At 31.4% G+C, this 21,744-nt stretch overlaps 1 protein-coding gene across 5 annotated transcripts in view; it reads left to right on the top strand.

The window, feature by feature from the left end:
- LOC106720010 (apoptosis-stimulating of p53 protein 1) overlaps positions 1 to 21,744 on the top strand; it is a 190,481-nt gene that overhangs the window by 149,965 nt on the left and 18,772 nt on the right. For all 5 annotated transcript variants that reach the window (XM_014514538.2, XM_014514539.2, XM_014514537.2 and 2 more), the window contains 2 exons: positions 7,020 to 7,166; positions 12,122 to 12,248. In XM_014514538.2, coding sequence (XP_014370024.2) covers positions 7,020 to 7,166; positions 12,122 to 12,248 — 274 coding nt within the window. The remainder of the gene's footprint in view (positions 1 to 7,019; positions 7,167 to 12,121; positions 12,249 to 21,744) is intronic.

The following is a 21,744-nucleotide window of genomic DNA, read 5'->3' on the forward strand; positions in this document are numbered from 1 at the left end:
AAAAACAATGGAAATGAATGGTAATTCGGTCAAGGCGACAGCGACGTGGCAATTACATCAACATGTTATGGCACGCGATAAAGAAAACTTCATATCGCTACTTTTATAGCTCTATAATAAAGTCGCGAATCACTCGCATAAACTATTTCAACGACAACGAACAAGTTATTACTATAGTTAGAAGTATTATAACATTTTTTTATTTATTTAAAACTAACCTATTCCTGCGTCTTCGTCTTCGTGAAAAAACATCCATCCAAACATTTGGATTTATAATATTATTAAGATCATATTTACGTCACATTAAAAAGTTAACGTTACAATGAAAATATAAAATTTACATTTTAAAGTGTTAAAATAGTGTTGAAAGGGTGCTTTTTTATATGTCCTATGGTCAATTTACTGATGAAAAAAAATATTAACACACCTTATAAATGAAACTGAAATCAATGAAGAATTAAATAATCCCCATGATCATCAATCTAGTCGTTTTTGTTGAAATTAGTCGGAATAAGCTGAAACGTGTTGTTAATGGAAGAAAGTAATCCATTAGTGGTCATTTGTGCGAGACCTTTCCTAATATTAGCAAAGACGAATTACAGCGAAAAATACTGACCGTTTTTCCTCACAGTAAAGCTTTGTTAAACAATAACGAAACACTTGAAATTAAAAAATAATTATAACAAAAAATAAATTAATACTTTATTATTAGTATAATTGAAATTTTATAATTTATATCATAAGATTGTATTAAATAATTTTATGGAACAAAAGTATTTTACCTATTTATTTAAATAATACCAAAGAAATAAATTAATAGGTTCATCTGATGACGTTTGACTTCGACCACAAAGTAATTGTCGCAATGTTTTATACAGTGTTCTTGGTCTCAGAGACCCACGGTTAGTAAAGCATTACATAGGAAACATAACTAAAATAAAATGAGGAAAATATAGAAATGTTTAGAGATTCTTAGATGGTAACTTAATCCCGTCATATTATTTGTAACATCGTAAAGTTATTGTTTGACGTCTCTGACAAGTACAATATTATTTGTTTCAAATTTAATTCTATTTTAAAGATGAGGGTTCAAAAGGAATCATTAACCGTGATAGCTGTTTAGGATATCAAATTTCTTAATCTACCGTAAATTAAATATCTTAACGAAATCCTTGTGACGTAATAGAAATCTGATTTCAATTATCTCTCACTACACAATTTGAGTGACAGTCAATACGGCTTAATATCCGCTATTAAGTTATTAACATCTTGATGAATTGTTACATCTATTGAGCAATTTAGATGTTAGATAATTGCTTTATGATTGCACAAATAAAGCAAATCGACCGTACTATGTATCACAGCCATGATTAACATAGTGTGTATGTTCTCGAACGAATTATTATAAACTAAAAAAATCTTTTTACACACTATCTTTTCTTACATAAATGCTATAAACATTGTGGTAGCTATCTTTAACAGAAAGTCGTTTACAACACAAGAACCGCTGAACCGATATGACTGAAAATTAGTGAAGGGAAGGTATTTACCCTGATTCTTTTTTTTAATTCTGCGTTGGTGGAGTAGCAGGAAAAAACTTTGTACTTATAAAACTGAGAATAATTTTCATTTCCAATAATTTTTGAGGAACGTCTTGCCCGTCTTTACCCTACTGTATCTGTATATTGTACGTTTACCTATATTATTATTTTATAACATTGTCAGTTTAAATATAATTCTAGTCTGTATTAAAGCCATTTTGTATCATAGAATTATATTTATACTAGCAATTGCCTGCGACACCATTCGTGCAGGTTTTAAAAAAAATAGTCGTAGTAATTGTTCTTCCACACTATGTTCTACATCTATGCCAAAGAGAGACCCTTAACAGTGTAATCTTTCGCATTTATAATATTAGTAAGATTTAATTTTGTATTCAAGGAGTATTATTTTCTTTTTCAATATTCATGGTAACCTCACACGACATTGTCGCATTTCCGTCGTAAGGATGAGCTCACACGATAACATGTTTTATTCAGCGCCTTGTAGACGGTTATCTTTGGCTCCTTTGTTAAGCTCTTGTACTCTGAATAGCTTTAATTACTTTCGAAATGGTGTTTTTATAGCTGCACTTACAGGGCTCGTGTTGGTTTTATTAAATTCTACCTTGAATTAACTCCTTGATTAACTCTTATAACGTATTAATCGTTAATTAAATGTTCATTAGTCAACTCCATAATTGATTTACTTAATAAGGTTTCTCGAGCAATGTGAATTTTAATGACATACGGCTTTTCAAAGTTTCATATTTTCGTATTTCAATAGTGAATGGTAAATATGTAAGTTCTTTTTCAAATATAAGGTCTGAAACGATAATTACAAATTCGACTACGATAGACAGTGAATGGCAAAATTTTAATGCTATTTATTACTAGCTGCTGCTAGCTGTGGCAAGTGAATCTGTTTGCGCGGAATTTAAAAAAAAAACATAAGTAGCTTATGTGTTCTTCCAGACTATGTGCATCTGTGCCAAATGTAATCAAAATCCGTTTAGCTGTTCCGGAGTTATCTTCAAACAAACATCCATCCATCCATCTAAAGTTTCGCATTTATAATATTAGTAAGATTAATTAAGAAGAATATGAAGGATCCAATCTAATCTCTATTGAGAGATACTTAAAATACTTCAGACAATATTAAATATTGCATAATACTCAAACAGATTTACTTCCAGCGGGTAATTAATTTGCGAAAGCTTGCCTTTGAGGCGCCCCTTGCTCGAGCAAAATGATTACCAGTTGTAGAACTATGGCGAACATATGCCACTACGCCACTAGGCATACTATTTACTAACTCCCAGAGAAACTTAAATGAGTTACTCGGTGTTCTACTTTGAACTATGTTTGATTGCGTTGAGGACAAATTATTTTTGTGAAACATTCTCATTCATACCTCTTCATGTTCATGTTTCCAAATGTTCAAGCAACGAAAAAGTCTTTTAGTGCGAACTAATTTTGCGGTTTTTTATCCACACAAATACGCTCACCAAATACTACCAAGACTATAGGTAGAAGAACCAGAAGCAGATTACAAAATTACTGTTAATTAACTTGAAGTTTTTTCCTCTTGTTACTCTCCTCTTGGGAATATATAAGAGATTATCTTCTCTATTATTTTTACTGTAACTAACATAGCAATCCTTAAATCAATAGAATTTATATGAAGATATAAATTTGCTTTGTATGCCCGTTTATTTAGTTCAATGCAGAAATCGTAGCATAAATTATTCAAAACCTTTATGGTCGACTTCATTTCTTATATTATGCAACGAATACATGAATAGCGAACAAGGCTTACCGTTCGAAGTCAAAGAAATATTTCCGTGGAAAAAACTTATAAAGCAATGAAGGTAACCACGACGTTTGAATTGACCATCGACTTTAACTTTCCAGGAACTAAGCCTCGACTGAAATATAAAACTCAATTTAAACTTGACGAAGTGAAAAGTTTTATTCAATTTTAATAAGTTCCTTATTGTTCTGTAATTTCTAATGAAAATGTTAGCACCGTTTGTTTGATTTCTTGACTGTAATGTTATCTTTTACCGGATTTTGTTATTTTATGATATCTATATATATAAAAGAAAGTCGTGTTAGTTACACTATTTATAACTCAAGAGCGGCTGAATCGATTTGACTGAAAATTGGTGGGCAGGTAGCTTAGAACCAGGAAACGGACATAGGATAATTTTTACCCCGTTTTCTATTTTTTATTCCGCGCGGACGGAGTCGCGGGTAAAAGCTAGTCTTTTTATAGTTTTCTCTATAGCTCTTCCTTATGGTAAATAGGAATTATTGAAATTATCTTTGTTAGTGTAGGTACTTCCGAGATGACGTCCATGAGTAGCGATTGTGTATCTTGTTGGTGTCACGATTGTATTGTTAAACAAACTAAATCAATTACTAATTACTATTATATATATATATATATACTTAATATGTAATATCATCATTGGTCTTCTTACACATAAATTTTATATGTATATATTAGATTTTTCTGCCTATATAATATTTCTACAATCTCCGACTAGACTATGACTAGACTAGACTTAGGCATTACGTATATAGATATTTAAATTAAAATACCTTTGGTATTCTACCTATATAAATCTACAATACTACCGAGCCCATCACCTGTCCATGGAATGTCCACACCTCGTGACGAATATAAATCTACTTTTATGTTCTGTAAGCCCCTTGTTTTACGATTTAGTTGCTTTACTTTAGGACCATTAGGGAATTTCATTAGCGACATTATAGCATGATGAAATTACATTAGATGAAATGTTTAACATTTCTATTTTGTATAATGTTGTTTCTGGTCTGGAAAGAAGACTCAATTTACGAAACCTCTCGTATGTTTTATTTTTTATTTCAATAAATACTCTAGGCCGGTATTCAGAGGTCGTACGATATTTTTTTGGCAATACATCAAGAATGGCAGCGCTATCAACAAGTGGCGGTGCCTATAAATCTTGACCGCAGACGGCTTTAATTCCGCCGATATGCCGCGACGAAAAGGTCCGAAAGTGGCAATTTTATTCGGCCACCTGAAATAAGACATTCCATTTGTTGAAGTCGTGACGTGCCTTCGAGGTGTCATATCGAATTGAATGTCCTTTTTTCTTATGTTATTTATAGAGATTCTTTTTCATATTAATGAAATATTGTGATGTTATTTTGTACAAAGATTTTTCTAAAACTGATCTTAAACTGGTTTACAATAAAAATTTCTTTAAAACAATTATCTTTAAGATCTCGTTAATCGAAACAGTCTAAAGTGTGTCTAAGATCCTTACAGTATAACATCACAGACGTAAGTCAGTTTTAACAGCTTTTAAATTTTACACAAAGTTATTTTAAACCAACTGAATACAAGCTGAATGAGCCAAAATAATGGAGCGACCCCACTGAGTTATAGAGGGAGTTTCAAACAATCAGAATCCGCAATGCAATATCAAAGCCTGGCGATGGACTTAAGCCACTGCCTTAACTTCTAGCCTTAGTTATCTCAGCGGGACACTCATATTTTCGGCTTCTAACACTAATCCTCGACAGAATTGCGGACTTCTTGTTTGCAGCGAATTATTCTAAAGCCGTAACCGTAATTATATGCTTTAGTTCTATTGCCGCGTACAGAGTTGATGTATGCAAATCAAGAACCGTTATTAGTTTGCACACCTACATATGATACAAATATATTACACGATTATAAAAAACTGTTGGAGTGTAGTTTATGTATACAAAAAATAACTCGCTATTATTTTTAATTAAGTAATTTTCAAACCATTAGCTTAATAACTCTCCGTGAGTATAACAAATCTATTGTTCAAAGTTAATAGGAATAAAAAAAATATCAAAATCTTAATAAAATGACTCAATTGTTCGGTCTAAATCTAAAAATAAAAATTTCCGCCTGTGACATGTAATATTAAAAACGTCACAGACCGTCGCCCACGAGCGACGAACTCAGAACGTAACGGAACCTACCCGTGGGTGCCGTAAGACTTTGCTCTGGTTTTATGCTAAAGCAGGCTAATTATCTGCAATACGATGTTATTTTGATGGCATGTTATCAAATCTGACATCTTTAAATATAAATTAGATGAATCAAACATTGATTTAGATTAATCATCATCATGTCGGTTTTTATATTTTTGATATCCCAGCTAAAACTTTAGTAGACATATAAACGGAAGTTATTAACTTCATGAAAAATAAGTTCACAAAAGAAATCTATGCGTACTTAAACTCTGTGTAACTTTGATATCTCGACTATCTTTGAGTTCTTAAACTTTGATATAAATCTCCAACAAATTAGCAATTTAACGCATATTTATCGAAAAGCAATCTCCGAATCCCCAGTTTCATATATCTTTGCTTATCCTTACAAGGGAAAAGTTTCAATTGAGTAAGCCTACGTTGGGAGAAAAATTGTAAAAGTTTTTCTTTTGACAATATTGAGGTGACTCGACAATCTGTTTTCTACGATAATAATGTTCCGATAAAGACATCGGGGCAAGTTTTTACATATGATTTGTTGATATTACGAAGTGTTTTCTAACTTTATTGTTGATATGCTATTATTGTGGGCAATCGTAACAAAAGAGATTTGTGAATTATTTAAACATAGCTATCGCCCGCGACTCTGTCCGCATGGAATTAAAAAAATCTTTATTAGTAGCTTATGTGTTCTTCCAAACTATGCTCTACATCTATGACAAATTTCATCAAAATCCGTTCAGCCGTTCCGGAGATACCTTCAAACAAACATCCATCCATCCAAACATTCACATTTATGATATTAGTGGATTTTTATGATGTTACGTTATATTAAAAAAATATGGGCGAGGGAGCCAATATTATATATGGTCAGCATTGTAATTTGTTTATTTGGTCAAAGTGTAACTACGATTACATACTTCTATTACTTAAAATTAAAACATTAATCTAGAACTATTAATAGTATAAAACTGGCCCGAAAACAATAAAATAAATTAATATTCATACAAACGGAACGAAAAATTGTTGGAGATAGTGAAAGGAAAACGGATTTACATATTTAATGAAGAAGCATAATAAAGCAGACATCATATTTAAAATGACAAACACAAGCAAACTGCACTGTCCTATTTTATTGGAAATCAAAGTTGACATTAACGATACTAACTTAATAAGATAAACCGTATTTGAAAAGCGAAAAGGTCCATTTCGTACGGCAGAATATGAATTAACGTTATTGAAATTAGAGAACTATTGGATATTACATACATATCTACTCTCGCGTTCCACATTTCCATAGTTTGGTTTTGCAATAAAATGTTTGGTTAACGTACTCGTCAATAACCAAACCACACAGTTAAAACGTCAATCCCTATTTAATCACATTTTATAAAACATTTGCTAAGTATGTTCCAAATGTTTGTGATTGCCTAATGTTTTATTGTTTTATTTTACCAGCTGGGGGAAGGGGTGGAGCTGACGCTGGGCGAACTGCGCGCGATGGCGCTCCGACAGCAGCAGCAGATCGACACGCAGCACCAGCTGCTCTGCGCAAAGGAGCAGCGCCTGAGGTACCTCAAACAGCAAGAGGCGCGCCAGCACCAGGTATGTCGACAAAATCAGTAGATTTAGTATAAAGAGAAGTAAGTCTAATAATGCCTTTATGACTGTTAAATGGTCTGTTTCCAGTGGTAGGTATATTTCGAACACAATACAATTTAGTAAATATTTTAGTACATAAGGTTGTATAGTACCATCTACAGTTCCACCTTTGCGCCCTTGTTCTACTTGTCAATAATTTTAACTCCAACAACCACATTAGTAATTTAAAGTCATATTTCACTTATACTAGAGCCGTCATAACGATTTCATTGTTGTTACACAGAAGACAATTTAGTATAAAGGAAATATTAAACTGTTTCACTGCTTAATTTACTTTGAAATATAATTCAACTTGACATTCAAAGACTTTACGATAATAAGGATAAAGGACACTAAAATTGTTTTTCCACTTTCCCTAATTTGTAAGTTATCTTTAAATTCGAGTTAAATAATTCAAAGTTAAGTTACGTAGAATTATTCCATAAAAATACAAACATGTCGACTCCATCAATCGATACTTGGGATTAAATTTGTAAAAAACTTTTGAGACGTAATTACGTACTCGTACATACATACAATTTATTATGCTCAAACTCACTCAGAGAAGTTTAAGGTTTACATAAGCACCCCTTTTGTGTAGATTTCCTGTAATATTAAATTTAAGCTAAGGAAGAGTCCCTTAATTATTAATTTTTTTAATAAGTCTATTTGGTTGCATTAATATAACGTATGCAAATAATTAAAGTCTGAATATGTCTTTGTAAATAATCCTTTCCAGACGACCCACTTCTGTCTCGTCCGATTGGGAATTTAATAACGGTCTCGAGATACTTATTGCAAAGATGCTTTTAAAGCCGACAGTTTAAGACTTTAACGAGCACTAAAAGATTTAACCAAGGCATTCTTCGTGAAACATCTTAGAAGGTATTGTATCCTTTAATACAAACAACTTATTTATATTGTCACAGGTGCCGCAAAATATATAGAAAACAGTAGTTGTTTTTAGTAGGTAAACTTTCATAAACTGGCAAAGGTTGTCTTAGCTAGAATTTAATTGCCACTAACCCTAAGTTCTACGCAAAGATAATATTACATATTTATTTTTATTTGTTTGTTTCTTTAAAGCCAAACATTATTACGTTAAATAATTTATCTTTGAATTTGCGAAAAAACACAACAATTATTTTTTTGTTTACTAGTTAGCAGGCCAAATAACTACGTGTTTGTTCGATTGTATTCAATAGGAATATTTATGTCGATTTGTTGGTCCGTCGCCAGAGTTTATAACAATGGTCATTGTAAATACGTATAGCATAGTTTATTATGGACATTAATCTATTACTAGTTACACATTTATGTTGTTTGGAATAAAAAATGGTCATTTTATATTTAATAATACAATTAAGACACTTATCATAGGAATTTAATTAAGTATTACGAAAGGAATTGAGTTTCAATGCGAATAAAAAGTTTTATATTCAATGGAATAAATCTGTACAGTAAATAAACAGCGATTTTTAGACTTACAGCCTTAAAAACAAGAGCTAATTTCTCTTACTTTAGAGTTCATGAGAACTTTATATTAACTTGGCTTAATGAATTAGTTTTCTCTTCTTAATTGACTCCTTCTGTTAATATTAAAATAGTCTTACTGAAATTCAGAACAATCTGTTGTTTTAATTATTTTACCCGACTGATTACTCCGTCAGGAGGGTTATGTTTATCGTGTAATTTTGACAAGTAAGGGTATAGCTTTTTTTGCTAAATCGTTTTCTCGATGTTTTAGAATATGTATAAGACTAGCTGTCGCCCGCGACTCCGACCACGCGGGATTTAAAAAAACATATAAAGTAGCCTATGTGTTCTTTCAGACTAAGATCTACATCTATGCCAAATTTCATCAAGATCCGTTGAGCCGTTCTGGATATACCTTCAAACCAACATCCATCCATCCATCTAAACATTCGCATTTATAATAAATATTAGTAAGATAATATTTTACTACTAAGAAATTGTAACATATAACACTACACTTTATTTAGTTTCAATACAAATTTTAAAATCTTTAGGTTATTAATCCTCAATTGTATCCGAATTTTATATACCTACTTAATTTTATTTTAGTAAGTAACATTACTTACTCATTAGCCACGAATGTTGCCGTTGACACCAAGGGGAAAGTTAATTCTATTTTTAAAAAATCATTGAAGAGTCTTAGCTACTATCAAATTTTGTTTTTAATCCTCCGAGGATCAAGAATTCGTAGAAATAAACTTGTAAAGAATTCGGCCACCGATATTTTTGCTTTCAATAATTCATTCGATACAACTATGCTCAACCAAGCTCAAAAAGATCAAGGCATGTAAGCCAGAATCAGTAGAGTACAGTAAAGGAAAATTACAACAGGCCACAGAACAGCGTGGGTAGTACATGATTTGGCAGTACGAGCATACATTACACACGAGTTTCATTGCAAAGCTAAGTGGAAACAACCCACACCATTTGTTTGGATAAAGCGTACATGGGAGCGGTAATGAAAACATATCGCCTGCGCGCAACATATTTCATTTACAAATATACAACATATCAAGTTTATTCTTGAAACGTTGAAATATATGGAACTTACGAGATTTTAACGTAATTCTATCGCATTAGAACAAAAAACCTCAAAGAATAATCGAAAGTAATTTTATCTAAACATAGCAAATAATATATTTATTTAGCTAAAAGTAAATGCGAAAGATGGATGGATGTTTGTTGGGAGGTATGTCCAGAACGGTAAACGGATCTCGGAAGAACACATGGGCTACTAAGTTTTTCTTTTTAATTCCGCGTGGAGGAAGTTGCGGGCAAAAGCTAGTACATAATATGTATTTATGTAGGAATTCCACGCAATATGTACAAGCCACATTATTCCCATTGCGCTAGTAAACGTGTAAAATAATTAAATCCCTCCTTACACGGAACGTTCATTTTGTCATTTTGCGGGTGAAATACCATTAAATAATCCTTTAGTTTGCCGGCGTACTTAGAACCGTTAATTGAGCGCTAAGGAAGTACACTAAGGAAGACAGACCACTTAACAACTTTAAGTGCAACAGTCAAAAGACTTTATTTATAATCGTTCTTTTATGAACGTTAAAACTGCATCGTACTTTAAAGACGGCTTTACATTGAGTGCTCGAACCTCTTTGCGGGTTCAATGCGAGCTTGTGTACATTACAAATCTTTGAAACCGTTTGCTAGTATCAAAGCTCTCTATGCTCTCTTGTGTGAAACGTGTGAAATCCGTATTTGAATTGGGAGATTGCAAATCTTTATACGTGGTATATATAAATGATAACACTAGCTGAGTCGAATGCTAGATTTTACAATAACGTGTGCAGTTTATAGTCAGCATCAACTGCAACTATGTAATTTTTATATTTGAATATTTTGTTGAATAATACAGTGATGTAAACAAGAATCATTTTTTTACTCATTCATATCTTATATGCACGTGACCTTAGCACTGTCTGGAAATACATTTAATTTGAATTAATTAACGGCAACGAAGCGCCTCGCCAGTGAACTAAGCCGTGACGTCAACCGTCGAAGGCTGAGCTTCACTGCAGTGAAATTAAGTTACTTTTTCCATACTTTATTTCAAAATTAACAAGCCGGCAGGTTATCAGGCTTTACGTAAAATTATTCTTTCTCAGATTTTATCTTTTAATCTGTTATGCAACCTTTTGAAAAAAAAAATTACCTTTTAAATTATTCTCGGCTGATGAGAATACAATTTTCAAATTATAATTTTTTTCACTTTACTATAATTTATTTATATCTAAAGTGCTGAAAAAAACTAAAGTAAAAAAAAAAATAAACTTGATATTTATTTCCAAATCCTACAAACAATTTCGCCATCAAAATTGTCCCGGAATTTTTAGGATAAATTTCAAATAGATAAGGCCGAAAAATTTAATTTTCAAACCCGGTGTTAATAAATCTCTTAGCCGAGTCCCGAGTTTGCGTTAGCCTAATGCGATATTTATCGCCCCTACTAAAAGAAATAAACTCTTCTCACGCAGTAAATAAGCCTATAAAATAAATAAAACTGGGCATTTTAAAGGAGCCCTCCTTCACTTTAATACAAATTGAAATATAAATTATTATGACCTTTGGATGGTTGAACGGATATTCGAGACTATTCAAATAATTAACATGATTAGAACCGCCTTTTTTTATTTATTTATAGAAAAATACTATTGGCGTTAGTAACTTGCGGTGATTAAGTTAAAACGATTCAAATTTAACAAACTATTTCTTATCAGTTTTGCAAATTATACTTTTTGATCTTATCCTAACACGATTTTCCCTTTTTGAAACGAAAAGTGTTGAACGTTTCAGTGATGTACAAAGCAATAGGATATTCAGTATGCACAATTTGCTCTCCCGCATGTTACCGTCAGCTCTTTGACACGGGTATTCTTTAAACGAGACATGAAACCCCCAACAAAGCGCGCACCTCCGCATCGTCTACTATCGTTCAAAATGGTTAAAAATTGGTTACTAGACAGTTTCCCTTTCCTATATTCATCTTTCTATTCAATGTTATATCTTATTCTGTCTCGTAAGTAATTTATGTAATATTTTGAGCTTTTCGTCCATTTGATAAATAATTCTTACGTATCGTCTACGAGTATTAAGCACCGACCGGAATATTGATATATTTTTCACGTAAATATACATAAACTTACTCAAATATTTAATTACTTTTGACAACGTGATTTTGAGTAAAATATCAAAAACAAATGATAATTATAACTTTAAGACAGTCTTGAGCAGATTTTTTTTTCACTTATTATGGCAACTGATTTAAGTGGGTGTTCCATATTCAAAACTGCTGTGTCTAGAGTTAAAAATGCCATGATTATCATCAATTATTATTAAAATATATTTGTATATTTGTGTGTTAGGTTGCGGTGGAGGGTGAGCGTCTACGCCGGCTGCGGGAGCGCGTGGAGGCGCAGGAGCAGAAGCTACGGCGACTTCGCGCGCTCCGCGGACAACTCGACCGCAACAAGCAGGCTAACATCGCTCTCAGTGAGTATACACAAATAATATCCACGTCGACGAAAATAAACTTAAGAGATCTTGTAACTATTTTCGTCTGATGGATCTATGAATTTGTCATACAGCGTGTTCAATTTGTTATTTATACCAAAACTATCCGTCTAGTTTATCAATGTGTGTCTCCAAATAAGTCTTGTAAAGTTTTCATTTGCATTGTTTTCATGATATTGGGAGGTTATTTTTATTGATACGAGTATTAGGTATTAAGTATAAATTTGGAATTTACCTTACTGTCCTTTTCCATTGTTAAATACTTGTATCAAAATATATTTAGTTATTAGGTGCCACATAAAATTGATTAAGAAATGTGCAGTAAATAAAGACTTGTAAGTTACTTCCTCAAACCTAGGAACGTTACTAAACGTTGAAAACATAAGCTCTTAGTAAAACAAAAGACCTTCCGATTCTCGTAAGTAGCGAGAAAGTTGGAGCTGTTTATTTGAAAGGCATCAGCTGCATAGTCGCTAACATTGCTTTTAGTAAATATATTGTTTATAATGACTTAAGTTCCCAAAATCCAACGCAAAACGGATACCGTTTGCTCGGAAACTTGTCGACGTTAATCGGATAATTAATGCTGGGGTGCTGCGGGCTGCGCCAGATTAGCTATTGAGGTATACAACAAGCTCATACATACACTATGACATATACCAATGTGAGTTGCATTAGTTATATGCATTTAGCTTCTACAAATATACATCTACGTACGTTGGTATTAGGTTCAATTTCGTCTATTTCCAAAATTAAATATAAACGTATGCAACAAAATTTTTGTCTTATCATTGATTCATCGTTCATTAATTTAATGATAAGCAAACAATCGAAGTTATTAACTATTAATATGACGTTCAGAGTTCAATCAGTTATTTCTAATTATCCAATACAGAATCACATATTCTATATTTTCTTAAAATTCAAAGTCACTGACCATTATCACATTAAATGTAAAAAAAAAAACTTTTAATTCCTTCTTTGAGTAAGGGTCAAGCTTCAGTAGCTTTAATTACATTGTGGGAACGATTGGACATTTTAATAACTGCCACTACATACATATGTATGTTGTTGGTCGACCATAACATGAAAAAAATCAGTACAAATTACATGAATACAATAGAGTCATTGGGCTCTATCAATACGCTATTTATACACCAAGTATTTTGTGCTCAATGTTCATTGGAATTACTAGAAAATTATTATGCTACCAATTTAAGAAGGTTATTTTGCATGCGCATAATTACCAACGGATAAAGAAATTTAGTTTTATTAAAAAAAAAATATCTAAGACATTATTATTGGTTCATAGACAATTTTTGTCCAATCTCCTTTTGCATATTTTTAAATAAATTTATGGTTGATGTATGTTTTTTTAAGATGAATGAACTTGTTTAACACAAACATCGATAATGTATAGATTCAAGTAGTGTTGTAAACAAGTTAAATTTATCGGATAACCATTTTGTTTATCGCTTTTGTTAACAAGTTCCTTTGTTTAATGACTTTGAACTTGTTTAAGACTTCTTTATTATCCTCCTTTATTCAACTTTTTTGCGACCTTTCTTTATCTTTAAATGAAGAATAGAATTAGTTCAAAAACTTATGGAAATAGAGCAAAAACAATGAAAATATCAAAAATAATTAAAAGATTGTAGATCTTTTCACAAGTTAAACTATTAAAAAAATAACATACAAATTGATGGTAATTAATTCCGATAGTAGTATCGATGAATGGGTTGATAGTGAGAGAAGTGAAGAAGAGCTTTGACTAATATCTTAAGCTATCACTAAATAGTTGGATTAAGAGTAAGGTACAAATGGCAGTTATTTTAGAAACCGTGCGCACAGAGAGGAAATTCCTGTCTGCAGACTTGACCACTGGTTGCTTGAATCATGGCATTCTGCAGTCGGTGGTGTACTATTTTTATATAATATATTTCGTTATTATTTTTATATGTTATGTAGAAAATATATATCTATAAATGCTTATGTAAACTAATGATAGTATAAAATAGACAGAATAACATACTCAACGTGCAACTTACTTATGTGTATTTATCAATAAAATATATGTTTCATACAATAGCAACAAAAAGAAATCCCCAATTTACCAGTTGTCGACAGATAACCAGGATTTGGTACGTTATTTATTTAAAAGGAGTCCCGTTATATTGGATAGCAGATTTTAATTTTTTATTACAACACCAACCCTTTTGTACCAAGTCGAGATTAACCTTTAAAATTCTTTCGTATTGTGTAAGTTTCCTTTGTTTGAAACACCAAAAATCTCACTTTAAATCCCCTTGTAAATGCAGTGGTAGGTTAGATAACCTACCACCGCATTTATAAGGGGTTTTAAATATATATATTCTTATATCTATAAGAATGCGAGTGAGAATATGCGAACATGCGCTATATTATATCGATAACTTTGAAACAAAAAAAAAATAGGAATGGTCAGTAAAATAGATATTTTAATAAATAATATTAATTTTATATATGAATTAGTTTAAAAAAATAAAACGACGAAAAAAAATTTTTTTTTCCGTTAAAACCTGAATTTTCTTAGCGGTTTTCCACAGATTGAGGTTAATATTTGACAAAGGGAATAAATAACTCTTGGTTCAAAATGTTCAAGCTTTTACAAAAAAAGAAACAAATTAATTTAGAATGAATAAATTCAAATACCGAATGTAATTTAGTACGTGCGTAATAAAGTACACCTGCTCTGGGTGTATTGCTGGTGACCAATCACCATCAACATTATGCCTTATTTACGGACGCCGGCGCCGGCCCTTTCGAATGGAAATAAGAAACTTAATTAAAAATCGACGCGATAAGAGTCCTCGCGGCGTTCAATTAAGTATGACATCTTTCAGTCGACTCATTTCTTATTAAGATTTTCCGACAATATTTCGTTTTTAATTAGGAAAGTTTAATACTTAACAATGTAATTAGATATTATCTTAAATTATTAAAAAATTCATTGAAAGTAGCCGCTCTGCAAATAATAAGCAATTAAATATTTATTTGAAACAGCGTCCTGAAGCAAAAATATTTTTTCAAGGTAGCAAAATTATATGCTCAACTAAAAATTTATCGAAAACAAATTAAATACCATGTAAGACAGTTAACCTATCAACGTGGAAACAAACGTCTTCTCAACGCCTTTTATCATTGGGATGCCGACACTGAATTTATTAACTTCAGCCGTTTCCAAATACCTCTTTGTTAAAACTTGGTTCATTTGTTTCGGCTGATAATTTATCGCCCAACTTCTTACATGTTTTGAATGCCTAAGTTAAACGTAAATGGTTTCTTATTGAATAAGTGTTTTCATTTTACATAGTGTTAAAATTCTTTTTATTTGCTAAATATTTTTCTAAATATACTATTCTTTAAGGCTGTTACATGTCATGTTGATAAAATAAGGTATGGTGTTTCGACTTTTCTTATTTTGTTATAATTTTTAATATTATAAAGATTACTTTTTTTCAGTTCAAAGCCATGGAAATAAATGACAATCAAACTTTACTTTCCATAACTTACTCTGATTAAGCGAAAATTTGTTCTTACATAATCCGATACATTGATCAGAAAATAAAACTAAAGAACCGTAGTAGACTTCCCTACAGAAATGAACATAGCAAGTTATACTACTGTTTTAGATCAAAGAGAACGTTCTGAATAATTGAAATTATTAATAGTAGTTTCAAATGATTGGAAATTTTCATAACTTATTTTTTATTTATTTTAAATTTGACATAGAACGTGCTTTAGCTCAGTGTAGCTTTACTGCTCTTTAAATAACTGTCGATTAACGAAGACGTAATTTAATTGTTAGACGCGGTAAGCAGTGGACAAGTATATCTATTGGACTTATCCTGGCTGGCCATGAATAAAATTTGCTTAGCCTATTTAACGTCGCTGTCGAAATTCTAGTCACTATTAAATTTAAAGTTATTCATCCAATGCTCTGTCCGGAAGAAACCAATCTGATACATCGATTGTATTCAAAATGTAAAGGAAAATTCGAAAAATTGCAACGTCACGTACGCCTGTCTTTCACTTGTGAACGAAGCTCGGAGATCACGAACGAAACAATACATTCGGCCGCTAGTTGATGAGGTTTCCATTTAGGCGGCATTCTCTCCGGTGTCGAATAGAAAATCTCAACGCAGCTGAGTCGACATTTCCATTAGGAGCTGGTCGTTCGTAGAATTTTTAGCTGCACTTTGTCTATTGAAATTGACTTGAGTTGTATCTGTTTTTAAACTATCGCAATTTCGCCTATGACTATATTATGTCTGTCTTTGTTTTCATTAATGGATTTATAGTGTTTTATTATCTACTCTCAGCGCTTAAATGTCTATTAAACGAACATAACAGCGTTCGTCTTTTTATACACATTTGTATGAAACAGTCTCGCTAACACATATTAAGTCCCTTCTAAAAATTCCAAAGTTATGAACATAAATATATACGTATTTATTTAAACAAAACAAAGTAATTATATGTATACACTAAAGTTATTTGTTAACGCTTACTAATTGTATTTAAAGCAATATTAGAAAACTTAGTATTCCACAATGTTTCTAAAAGTCGTGTTTTTTTCAAAACGTTTCGTTGTGTTCTTTGCGTTGATTTATTGCGGGAGTTGTAACATGTTTTTATTTCTGGAACTTCTCGACTTATAAATATATTTGACATAACATATCAACATTCTCCCTGGTTTAGACATTTCTTGTAAACGTAATGTCATACATACATTATGTAATCGTCTTTGTCCTACGAAAACTCACTAGAAGTTAAATAAAATATAAAGAAATCAATATATCCCTTCAGCCAAAAAGAAATACACCGTTTATAAACTATCCGATATATTTTTATAACTCTTCAATAGTTACCAAACATGCATCCATTGTAATTAATATCTTTTCCTTCCGTAGAACAGAATAAAAGATAAGGAAAGAAAAATGTGATGTAGGATAAGTTATCAAAGTAGTTTATTCTACTACATTTCAAAAGCGTAAAAATCATTAGTAATAAGTTAGTACAGCTAATGTTCTTACGATATACGTTCTTATATTAAACTAGCTGTCGCCCGCGACTCCGTCCGCGCGCAGTTAAAAAAAAATGAAAAATAGATATTGGCCGATTCTCAGACCTACTGAATATGCTCACAAAATTTCATGAGAATCGGTCAAGCCGTTTCGGAGGAGTACGGAAACGAAAACTGTGACACAAGAATTTTATATATAAGATAAGGTATAGATTGATTATACACACAATAGCAATGTCCATGTCCATATTACAATGTCCTTGAGGCTAGTAATCGATTTTTCTATCCACTATTTAGTGGCTGCCGACGTACGATCGATACCTGTGGCACAGCAACACTATTGTAATAAACTTCAAACTATGGCCACATTCACAAAAAAGATTTTTTTTTTTTACCGTAAATTTATATAATCTTAAATATAGAGGCTTTGCTTTTAATCAGAAACATAGACTACATTACTAAGTGTGTTTTTATGTCATTAGTTGAGATTTTTATATTCATATCATCAGAGTCACATAACATGTAGTGTAGAGTACATTAATATACTTTATTCTGGCATGTTTCAACATTCTGTACGTCATCTCTGAATAGGGTCTGAACAAGAGGTGAATACAAATCATACGTTTAAATAAGCTTTTACTGTGTTATACAAGTATTGTAGTTTAATGTCTGTACTTTAAATGTTCTTTCTTATATATATATTTGACTCGATTACAAGAATTCTTAATTTATGTGTAAGAATCTAGTATGAAAATTTTTTTACACCTTTTTTATAATGTTAAAGTTTAGGAGTTCTACCAAACATTTGGTATCTGTGGTGCCTAGACATGAGTTATTTTTTTTAGAAAAGTTGTGACATTTTTAATTGGTTGTTTACTCTTCGTACTTTTGTACGTCTTTTTATTATATTTTGGTTAACTTATATTATTAATAGATAAATATTATGCAATATTTATTATAATTTTATTCGCTTTCAACAATATTTTCTGTGCATTGTTGATAATAAATTCAGAGATTCAAAAGAATGAAAACACAACCATAATTCTTTCTGCTACATTCTCAGTAGAAAAGAAATTCTTTTTCATTTTATACGTTTGATTTATTAATACCACAAGATAGAATATTAAAGTCGAAAGTAACAGTACATTATTTTAATATTAGACTTTTAGCTTTAGATGATCAAAATTGGAATACAATAAAAGTGGAGATACAGAAAGGAATGAGTCAATGTGGCACAAATTTCCATGTACAGATTTTTTTATTTAAACTCACGTGTAGTTTACAAGAGCATTTTAAGTCTTAATTTTTGAACTAGATTTGACGACCTACATTTTGTTTTAATACTTTTTAATGTGATGATGTAGTGCTTGTATAAAAATTTCTAAAAATATTTGCTGCCGAATATTTCACTATGTCAGACTACAGTTTTACATTCTGAGATAAAATGCTTTTAACAGTAGACGCTCATTAACACAAATTACAAAAATAATTTGCTTTCCTTAATTAAAAAAGGTAGGTTACATGAACAATGGAAATTTAATTCCTTAAAACGCCATTCCTCTTTATATACGGCGTAGCGCAGGATTTTTTATGAAACTTTCATTTGTTAATGAAATTGTGCTGACAAAACTGTTTCCATAACTTGCTAACAATAAGTTTTTTGTTATATGCGATGCAAATAATTTGATGTAAAGATTATTATTTATAGCTTTCGTTACAAAAAAGATACGTCGAAATAAAGATTTCAAGTTTGGAACACGTTTTGGGTTTTATACAAGGACGATAAGCTTCCGTAACTTGGGAATACAATTTGGACATATAAATATGCTTGTAAGTTTATTTTCAGTTTACGTTACATATAAAAAGTACATACGAGTAGTTAATGGATGACAGCGGTATCGTATGAATTTATCGGGCGGTTTCAGTCGGATATTTGGCAAGTAACGACCGTAGCAATTCGGTTGGTCAAATAACAAAGCTTCCATTTGGATATCACTCGGTTACAGTTAAATATTAAAATAACTCAATCGACCTCCACATTATGAACTGATCAGACGTAAAATGTTTAAGTGTAACATGTCAATAACTGTCTATACAGTGTATATTAGTATATTTGCAAAATTGTGAAAACATTCATCAACTTTGAAGCCATTCTAGTGCGTAAACTAAATAACTTTAGATAGTGGTAAGTTGCATTGAATCGTCATGTTTTCAGAAACCGTGTATATAAATAAATAAATAAAATAGCCTTTTATTCAGATTAGCTTACAAAGAAAATGTTATAGTCACAAAGTTTAATAAAATTATTTTCTGCAGCTATCTGTTTGCCTATCGGCAAAGGCCTCCTCCAACATATTTACTTTTTTTCAATTTTGTGCAACTTCCTTCAGATTACTACACTACTCTTTTTCAAATAAGGTATTTCTTAGTTATATATTTTATGTTTTTCTATATTTGTTATATTTTAATAATAAAACTGTGTATACTGATGTGATTTTTTTCCTGGAAAACATTATATAATTAATGTGAGTGCATATACTATCTGGATAAAAATATCTGTCATTACTATTGAGTATATATTTGAGTTACATTTTCGCCATGGAAATACACTACTTCATTCATAAAGATCATGAGGAGACTATGGATTTTTTTTATAGCCGACCAAGAGGATCATGAACTTGTATTATTGCTACATAGACCACTAGATATATAAAACATGTTTCGACTTTTACGATGCGTAGGCCATATCCTCAGGCCATCTGACCTTTCATCCTTAGTATCTTGCTTAAAATTTACAAGATCGACGTTCTAAATTGTACAAGATGTATTTTTAAAGAAATTATACTAAAATAATTTAACTAAAAACTTTTGTATTTGATAATATTAGATTTTATTTCAACGAAACGAAAAAAGTACGAAAGCAATGTAGTATAAAGATTTTTGAATGTTTTAAAAATAGAGAAGCATGTTTTATTTTCTCATGTTCCTAAAACAAACAGTGCAAAATATATAAAAAAAAAAATAGTGGTGTATTAACACAAAAAAAAACATTCAGTTTATAGATTGCATAACTGAACGTAAACAATGTTATATCACACATATCCTATCCACAATTTCAGTATACGTAAAGAATAAACCGCAAATACAAATGATACTGTAGGTCCAATGTCACTTGTCTGCACTCGAAATAGAACGATCTTGATCTGAGAATATGACCCAGTTATAGAACGAATAGTGGGAGGTTAAATTAAACACCATTTGTATGACCACTGCGTAATTTTTGTAATCAAATAAACGACGTTAAAACAATGACGAGTGATAGGTCAATCTACAATAACATTTAGAGCAAAACGTTACGTAGGTGAATATCCTTTGAATTGTAATTATTTTTACAATATTGTATTGGATCATTTGAGTCCATCTCTGTATCTTGCTCGATTTATAGAAAAATGTGTAAAATTTTCCTATTATTTGTTTTATTTTCTTAATTCATTAATTTAAAACTATTCCGGTTATTGTCTGTTGTGCTCCGTGTGCTGCTCTTTTCCTTAAACTGTAATTCTCAAATCTATATATATAAAAGAAAGTTGTGTTAGTTACACCACTTATAACTCAAGAACGGCTGAATCGATTTGACTGAAAATTGGTGGGCAGGTAGCTTAGAACCAGGAAACGGACATAGCATAATTTTTACCCCGTTTTCTTTTTTTTTTTTATTCCGCGCTGACGGAGTCGCGGGTAAAAGCTAGTTGTAAATAATGACAGATTTGGTTCTCGTGAACTTGAATTATAGTAACAAATTGTCTACTTTCTCATAATGAAGATTTTCTTACTCAAAGTGATTTCGACATCTGGATGATATTTTCGCCTCGTGAAGGATTTGGGCATTCGATTTCATCAGACATTCGAGTACCCAATTACTTAGTGAAAGCGCTGGATTGAAACAAATGTATACCTCCGTCATTAGGATCATACTAAAATAAAACTGCTTGCAAATTTGATTACATTAGATTTATTTTTAACTAGCTGTCGCCCGGGACTCCGTCCATGCGAATTAAAAAAAATTGTAGTCTATGTGTTCTTCCAGACTGTGTTCTACGTCTATATCCATGCTAGTGCGGTTCCTTGTGTGTATGATTACATACACAGAGAGAATGCCGCACATTGTAATAACACAATGCTTGCGCCATTACTTAGCACACAATTAAAAACATAAACTAAGTAGTGAAAACCAAACTGTATTAAAATGAAAAGTAACAAAGTCTCTGACCTTGATTACCCCTTACCCCTGATATCAGGGGATCACGGAAAAAATATCCATCCATACATTCATCTAAATATTCGCTTTTATAATATTAGTAAGAAGTAAGATGTGTTCAGACCAACATTATGATTAGCATCACAATTGAC

Source organism: Papilio machaon, chromosome 14, assembly GCF_912999745.1.
Source record: "Papilio machaon chromosome 14, ilPapMach1.1, whole genome shotgun sequence".
Lineage (NCBI taxonomy): Eukaryota > Metazoa > Arthropoda > Insecta > Lepidoptera > Papilionidae > Papilio > Papilio machaon.